Raw genomic sequence first — 8313 nt, 5'->3', positions numbered from 1 at the left:
GGCGTTCGCCTGCAATCTATCTGGAACGATACTCACGCGTGATGGCGGATGTGCTCTTCGTTGATGATCCGTTGCTTCGAAGGATTGCATCAAGCGGTTTCGCTCCCGAAGATGCTCGATCTCCATGTCTTCCAAAGCCCGCTGAAGATCACGTTCTCGTACGGGATGTACGGCTGTTCTTTTTCCGGTAGCCCCGTACCGGTCTGCTTCGCTACGCCGAGTCGTTGACGGTCCAGCATGCGCGTCATAGCGCAAAAAATCTGGAAACGCAATGGCCGGTCGCAGCGACGCGCTCACAGGTTCACGCTCTGTGTCGCTGATGAATGGCGTCCATCATGGCGCCAATATCTTCGTTCGTATCTTCGAAGCGTCGATCTTCCTGACGAGCCGGCTTGCGCGTCGTAGCGCAGGAAATCTGGAAACGCGATGGCCGGTCGCGGCGATGCGCTCACAGGTTCACTTTCCGTGCCTCTGGCGTAAGGCGTCCCGAGCGTTGATCTCCGCGGCAGGGTGGCGGCCGAAGGAAAAGGCACATCTTCGGCGGTTCCTGTGCGGACGCGCTGGGATATCGCGCCTTCGCGTTGCTCGTTCAGTGACATTCCGAGTCCTCTTGACACGCTTGGGCTCAACTGAGCAATTTGCGCGGTCAGCCTGTTGAAGCTTTCGTTCGCTTCTCTGGCTTGCTGAATCAACTCCTGTATCGAAACAGTGTTGTTGGATTTCTAGGGTTTAACTAAATTGTAAATATGTCAAGTAATTGTTTTGTTTTGTTTATATCTGTTCGCACTTGACAACTCTAGGAGCTATATATGTAAACAGGACGCAACATGTTAGGCATATGAACTATGGTAGAATTAAGTTGCATGAACACATGAATTGTAAAATGAACTTAAGGGACAATTGAATAAACAGTAGCAAAGGGAAAGCCAAACGAGTAACATCACTTTCACATTATCACAAATTAGAACCACTTTCGCCGCTAGTGCAAAATTATACATTTTTTGGTCCTTCGAACCGGATTGGGTGAAAGTAACCAGCTGATTGTGATATTTTCAACTTCACTACGTGAATTGAGGGATAAGTGATTTTTGGCATTCCTATAGTTGTGTGAGTTCGATAAAACACAACGGTCGTCGCCTAGCACCACAGGCACGAAATTAGTTCAAACGTGTATCACGTACGCGTTTGCGAGAGACACTTTATTTCTGTTCCACAATTTTGCACGTTTAGTTCACGTGTCGTGAAAATTGTGAGTTGTTGCACCGCATCAACGAGAAAGCGTCATTGGCTTAGCGTTCTGAAAAGTGTAGCGTCCCTTTAACATCGCCATCGCGAAACGTGACCATCTTAACGAACAGTCGTTCCCGCCATCATTTGAACAACTTGCATGCAAGATAGCAAGTTGTAACGATCGTCGACCCTACACGCGTATCTAAGTATTAGTGAAGTGCGTTAAGATGGAGAAGAAAATTAAAGCCGCGCAATTAAAAAAGCGCCAAGCTCAAGCGCTGATTAAGAACATTGAGCAGTTCAAATTAAACTTTACCGACAGTGATGTGAATGAAATTCCCGTGTGTTTGGAACAGTTAGAGCAACATAATGCCAATTTTATGGATGCAATCTCCAAACTGGAAGAGTTGGATGAGTCAGCGGAATCACTAGAGACATACCTGCAAGAAAGGTGCGAGATGGATAATGTGTATCGCAAAATAAAGGGATTCTTGCTTCAGAAGCAACCATGCGAAGCAAATCCGCTAAATGCTTCAATGTTGTTTGCGAACACGAGTGTTGGGGCGTCAGGTCATTCGGGACCAAGTTTACGGCTCCCGAAAATCGGATTACCATCCTTCGATGGTGATTCAACGAAGTGGCTCTCCTTCCGTGATCGATTTGTATCGATGATCGATTCGTCAGCAGAGATTCCGACGATCATGAAGCTGCAGTACCTGTTGTCGTCATTGAAGGGGGAAGCCGCGCTGCTCTTCGAGCACACCACGCTGATAGCAGACAATTACGCTGGCACATGGGCCGCAATGTTGAAAACTTACGACAACCCGCGTATGCTGGTCCGGCAATATCTGCGGAAAATTCACCATCTCCCAGCGGTGAAATCGGAGTCTGCGGAAGAATTGGCGCACTTGGTCGTCGAGTTTAAGCGTCATGTAGACGGCTTAGAAAAGCTGAAGGAACCTGTCGACAGTTGGGATGCTCCGCTCACCACCTTGATGTTCTTCAAGCTGCATCCCTCAACTATGCTGGCTTGGGAAAAGCATTCGTCGCAAGCACCTCGAGATAAGTATAAGGATCTCATCGAGTTCTTACAAAGTCGTGTACTTATTCTCAGGTCAACTCGGCAATTCACGGAAGACATAAAGGCCAATACGGCAATGGTGGCCGGCGGCGAGCATAAAGTAGGAGCAAGGCCGAAAACTGCAGTGAATGCAGCGACAACACGGCACTCGACGCATGGCCAGTCCAACGGCATGCAGCTACCTTGCCCGATGGGTTGCGAAGAGGTGCACAATCTTCGCAGCTGTCCTGAGTTTCTGAAAGGAGATGTCCAGCATCGGCGAGAAGTGGTGGCGAAGGAGCGGCTATGCTTCAACTGCCTGAACCAAAACCACCAAGTGAGGTCATGTAAGTCACTTAATCGTTGCATTACGTGCAACGCCAGACATCATAGCCTATTACATGACAACACACGTCCGAAAGTGTCGATGGCGGCAAAGGCCGAACAAGAGATGTCATTTCTTGAAACGGCATTGCTTTGGGTGGTCGATGACCATGGTATTCGGCATGAAGCACGAGCGCTCTTGGATTCAGGATCGATGTGCAACTTCATCTCGGAATCCTTAGCGCAAAAGTTGCTTACCACGAGATCGAAGGTTAATGTTTCGATCATAGGTATCGGTCAAGCGGTACAACAAGTTAAAGGGTCCATCGATGCTGCAGTGCAATCGAAGTCAGAGCAGTTTTCAACCACTATGGAATTTCTGATTTTGAAAACACCGTCTGCTGAGATTCCAATCACACCGATCGACACAACATCATGGAAGATTCCGACTGTCTCGTTAGCAGACCCATCATTCCACATCCCAGGGAGAATAGATATCGTCATCGGTAGTGACGCATATTGGGAAATGCATACTGGCAGAAAGCGTGCACTAGGTAGAGGTAGACCATGGTTGGTAGAGACGCCCTTCGGTTGGACAGTCTCTGGGAATAGTTCCCACACATCGGCTTCGAGCCAACGGTCCTGCCTCACCACCGTTAGTCAAGCTTCGCTTGACACTATGCTGCAACGTTTCTGGGAAACAGAGAGCATCCTAGAAGGTCCCGCGTTATCCATAGAAGAGGACCAATGCGAGAAACATTATGCGGCCACTACAACGCGTGATAGTCAAGGTCGATACGTAGTAAGCTTGCCGCATAAGACCGATTCCAAGATTGTATTGGGACAATCTAGAGCGATAGCCGATCGCCGGCTCGTTGCCGTTGAACGACGATTGTTGAACAATCCTGAAATGGAGGTAGAATATAAACGGTTCATGTCCGAATACGAAACATTGGGACATATGAGAAAACTCACCGAACCCGTTGATGATAGTGCTCCGCATTATTATATCCCTCACCATGCGGTGGTGAAGGAAACGAGTACGACCACGAAGGTACGTGTTGTCTTCGATGCATCCTGCAAGACAACATCTGGGTACTCGTTAAACGATACGCTGCTCGTAGGCCCAACAGTACAAGATGATTTGTTTACGATTATCTTGAGGTTCAGAAAGCACGCCATAGCCCTAGTAGCAGATGTCGAAAAGATGTATCGACAAGTTCGTCATTGTGAAAGTGATCACAAACTGCTGCGCATTCGGTACCGAGAAAGATTCACCGACCCGATAGCAACGTACGAGTTGCAAACAGTTACCTACGGTACTGCCTCAGCGCCATTTTTGGCCACACGCACGTTGCAACAGATTGCGCACGACCACAAGGGCCAGTACCCCAAAGCGATTGATCCAGTTCTGCACGACTTCTATGTGGATGATCTATTGACCGGTGCGGCGGACCTGGCAGAAGCCATCGAAGTGCGCAAGCAAATTTCGCAAATGCTTGATTCAGCCGGCTTTGCATTGAAGAAGTGGGCGTCAAATGTCCCTGATGCACTACGAGATGTCTCACTAGAGGATCTTGCGATCCAATCGATGCATGAATGGAAGGACGGCCAAGCAATATCAACGCTAGGGTTGGTTTGGGAACCAGCCAATGATATGTTTTGCTTCAATGTAAATCTTCCACTTCCTGCTGAAGTGTTAACGAGAAGTCTGGTCTTGTCGTATACGGCAAGTATATTCGACCCTCTTGGGCTATTGGGTCCGACCATCATCCTGGCTAAGATGTTCTTGCAGCGATTATGGAGTTTGAGGAATGATGGAAAGGCTTGGGATTGGGATTGTGCATTACCGGGCGAGCTTCAGGAAGAGTGGAGAAGTTTCCACTCAACACTATATTTGCTACGCAAATTACGTGTGCCTCGGTTTGTGTCCCAGTCTGAAACGGTTAGCCTACAATTGCATGTATTTGCCGATGCATCGCAAATTGCATATGGAGCTTGCTGCTATGTGAGAGCAGAATCCATGGGGTCAACTACGGTGCGGCTATTAGCTGCCAAATCCAAGGTAGTGTCTCTGGCAAACACCCATTCGATTGGCAGGTTGGAGCTGTGCGCCGCACGATTAGCGACGCAATTGTTCCAGAAAGTGAGTCGAGCGCTAACGCCATCTCAGATGACCATTTGTTGGACCGACTCGATGACAGTAATGTACTGGCTGAAGTCTCCTCCCCGTCGATGGAACCCATTTGTGGCCAACAGGGTGGCCCAAATTCAGGAGGAAACGAGGATATCATGCTGGCGTCATGTTCCAGGGTGTCATAACCCGGCAGATGACATTTCGCGGGGACTAAAACCAGACGATTTGCTGAAGTGTGATCGGTGGTGGCATGGACCACATTGGTTGGTTCTCGGTGAAGATGAATGGCCACAACCGGTTCCACTACCCATGAAGGATGACGGTGACATCGAAGAAAGAGCAAAGGTGTCACTAATTGTCACAGCGAAGTGTGAATTCCGTGATAAACTTTTTGAACGGTTCTCGTCATACAGTAAACTGCGACGAGTAATGGGATACTGCTTGCGATTCATCGAATGCAGCCGAGCAAGCAAGGTATCAGCGAGCAAGTGCAACAAACCGACGTCTATCAAGGAGTTGGAAAATGCTGTTCCTTCGCTTACGGCGACGGAACTGCAAATTGCGGAACTGAGGTTGTGCCAGCTAGCACAACGGGATTCATTCGCGGAAGAGCTGGACGACCTGCAACGAGGGAAACGTGTTGGTGAAAGATCGAAGCTGAAGTGGTTGTCACCGTACCTTGATGAAGGAGGTATGTTACGCATCGGTGGCCGGCTGGGAAATGCGAACATTTCCAAGGATGTTAAGCACCCCATCATCCTTGCGGCTTCACATCACCTATCTTCACTGTTAGTATCAGCATATCATCTGAAGTTACTACATGCTGGTCCGCAGTTGATGTTGGCAACGATTCGACAACGCTTCTGGTTGATTGGTGGTCGAAATCTTGCAAGGAGCGTTTACCATCGATGCCACACTTGTTTTAAGAACAAGCCGGTATTGGTGAAGCAGGCGGTAGCTGATTTGCCTGAATCACGAGTGACACCGACGAGACCATTTGCAGTTAGCGGTGTGGACTATTGCGGACCATTTCTGTTGAAATCAACGATCCGCAACCGGAGTCCAACAAAAGCATACATCGCGATCTTTGTGTGCTTCTCAACGCGAGCAGTTCACATCGAGTTGGTGAGCGATCTCACCACGACAGCATTTCTAGCAGCATTACGACGTTTTGTCGCACGCAGAGGCAAAGTCTCTGAGTTACACTCGGATAATGCGACTACGTTTAAGGGAGCAGCTCACGAGTTAAACCGCATTTATAAAATGTTGAAAGCTGATGATAGTGATAGGAGATTAATTTTTGATTGGTGTGCAGAAAATGAAATGCGTTGGAAGTTCATTCCCCCACGGGCGCCTCATTTTGGAGGACTTTGGGAGGCAGCAGTAAAATCAGCGAAAAGGCACATTGCTAAAACGATAGGAGTTAGTAGGATTACGCAAGAAAATATGCTTACCCTTCTTGCGCAAGTGGAACAATGCCTCAATTCACGTCCGTTAGTACCATTGTCGAATGAACCGACCGATTTAGAAGTTTTAACTCCAGGCCATTTCTTAGTAGGGTCCAACATGCAAGCGGTACCAGAGGTTGACTTTACGAATCGTCAAGACAACCGATTAACCAAATACCAGCTCGTGCAGAAACATGTTCAAACGATTTGGGCACGATGGTACCCAGAGTACTTACAGCAACTCCAGGCTAGAGCCAAACACTCTAACGCGTCACCGGTACAGTTAGAAGTGAACCGTTTAGTGATTGTAAAGGAGGATAACGTGCCACCTAGTGTGTGGCCGAAAGGGCGAATTATAGCACTGCACCCAGGTAAAGACGGCGTAGTCAGAGTAGTAACCTTACGCACTGGGTCAGGAAAGGAAATCGTAAGAGCAGTGAACAGACTTGCGCTATTGCCAAATCCTATAGAGGATCAGTCTGCTCACAACTAAACCACGTGTTAGAATAGCGGTACGATCATTGTCACGACTGACAGATGCAATGTTAACACTGCCGATCAGTCTAGTAAACAATAGAAATTAGTTACAGGAATTAACCGGCTACAGGAATTAAATAGTTACAAGAATTGGAATTTATAATTAGTACTAGGTTAAAAGAATTCTCTTTTGGTGGCCGGAATGTTGGATTTCTAGGGTTTAACTAAATTGTAAATATGTCAAGTAATTGTTTTGTTTTGTTTATATCTGTTCGCACTTGACAACTCTAGGAGCTATATATGTAAACAGGACGCAACATGTTAGGCATATGAACTATGGTAGAATTAAGTTGCATGAACACATGAATTGTAAAATGAACTTAAGGGACAATTGAATAAACAGTAGCAAAGGGAAAGCCAAACGAGTAACATCACTTTCACATTATCACAAATTAGAACCACTTTCGCCGCTAGTGCAAAATTATACAAGTGTCTTCCGCTAGGTCTTGCACTGGGGAAAGTTGTCGCACTGTCGAATTCGCGGCGGGGTTGGACTCAACGTTTTCGCGGTTCATTTTCACTCAATTGTCAATTGTTCACACAAAATCACCAGTGTAATTTTTTAAAATGTTGCAACGCAACGTTCTTTCCAATTTCCGTTTCGCCGTGGACGCGTTTCCTAACACCAATTTTTACAAGTTTCTAGCAATTTTATTTTCTAATTCAAACTTCTTTCGCGGAGCACTGGTTTTGGGCAGGTGGTACGGCTTCGCTGGTATAATTCGGGTGCGTGGTACGAGTGTTACGAGTGGTGCGAGTGGTGGTGTTAAAAAATTACACGTCTTATCACTTGCGCGTTTCGGTTGTGAATAACTCTAAATCGATGGCGCACACGCGATGGCCGTTATCGTCCCTTTTCGCGCCTCGATCTCGATCCCTTTATGGCATCGTCCCTTCGGTAACGGCTTCTGTCACCCGTCACCGAGCTGTCACCGTCATTACGTCAGGTGACGAAAACAAAAAACAAATCATGCGTTAAACTACATGTGCCGACTTTACCGTTGTCTACAACACCTTCTATTGCGGAACCACCGAATAATGGCGCGATTATTTTCCCTTACTCCTATATATGTGGTGTGAGTGTCGAGGACGAAAAGAGAAATGAGAGCGGATGTAAACATATAAATAGAGGGGAGAGCGGTTCAAAGAGAGAGTCGCTTACAGGAGCTTGGCGAATAAAGAGGTTGAAGCAGATCCACTCTGTGTGATCCTGATCGTGGTGTTTCTTTCATTTTTATTACATGGGGGCTCAACCGGGATATGATTTGGATGTGATTTGAAAGTGATTGGGATGTGATTTGGATGTGATTTGGTTCAAGTACATCATTAAGTTGGTGGTTAAGTTGCAAAGTTGTTGAACAAGTTGTAGAGACGTTGTTGTGTAGTTGAACTATTTCACAAATTGTTGTGGAATTGTTGTAAAGTTGTGAAACAGCAGTTTCGGAATTTCGGCGAAAGTGTGGCGTAGTTTTGCTTGGCTAGATTGGGGCCAGTTATACGCAGTAGTGGAACATTAGAGACACATCATGGATCCTACAGAAAAGATCGCGGAATTGGTGAGTGACTTTACTCGCACC

At 47.0% G+C, this 8313-nt stretch overlaps 1 protein-coding gene across 1 annotated transcript; it reads left to right on the top strand.

Annotated features, from left to right (window-relative positions):
- Positions 1 to 1457: 1457 nt before the first annotated feature.
- LOC128309287 (uncharacterized) lies at positions 1458 to 5950 on the top strand. Its single transcript, XM_053045645.1, has 3 exons — positions 1458 to 4246; positions 5165 to 5876; positions 5936 to 5950. Exons 1-3 carry the CDS (start codon positions 1458 to 1460, stop codon positions 5948 to 5950), a joined length of 3516 nt encoding a protein of 1171 aa, XP_052901605.1.
- Positions 5951 to 8313: the final 2363 nt, after the last annotated feature.

This window comes from Anopheles moucheti, unplaced genomic scaffold (assembly GCF_943734755.1).
Source record: "Anopheles moucheti unplaced genomic scaffold, idAnoMoucSN_F20_07 putative_Y_12, whole genome shotgun sequence".
Taxonomy (NCBI): domain Eukaryota; kingdom Metazoa; phylum Arthropoda; class Insecta; order Diptera; family Culicidae; genus Anopheles; species Anopheles moucheti.
This window is presented reverse-complemented; position numbering and strand designations above follow the sequence as displayed.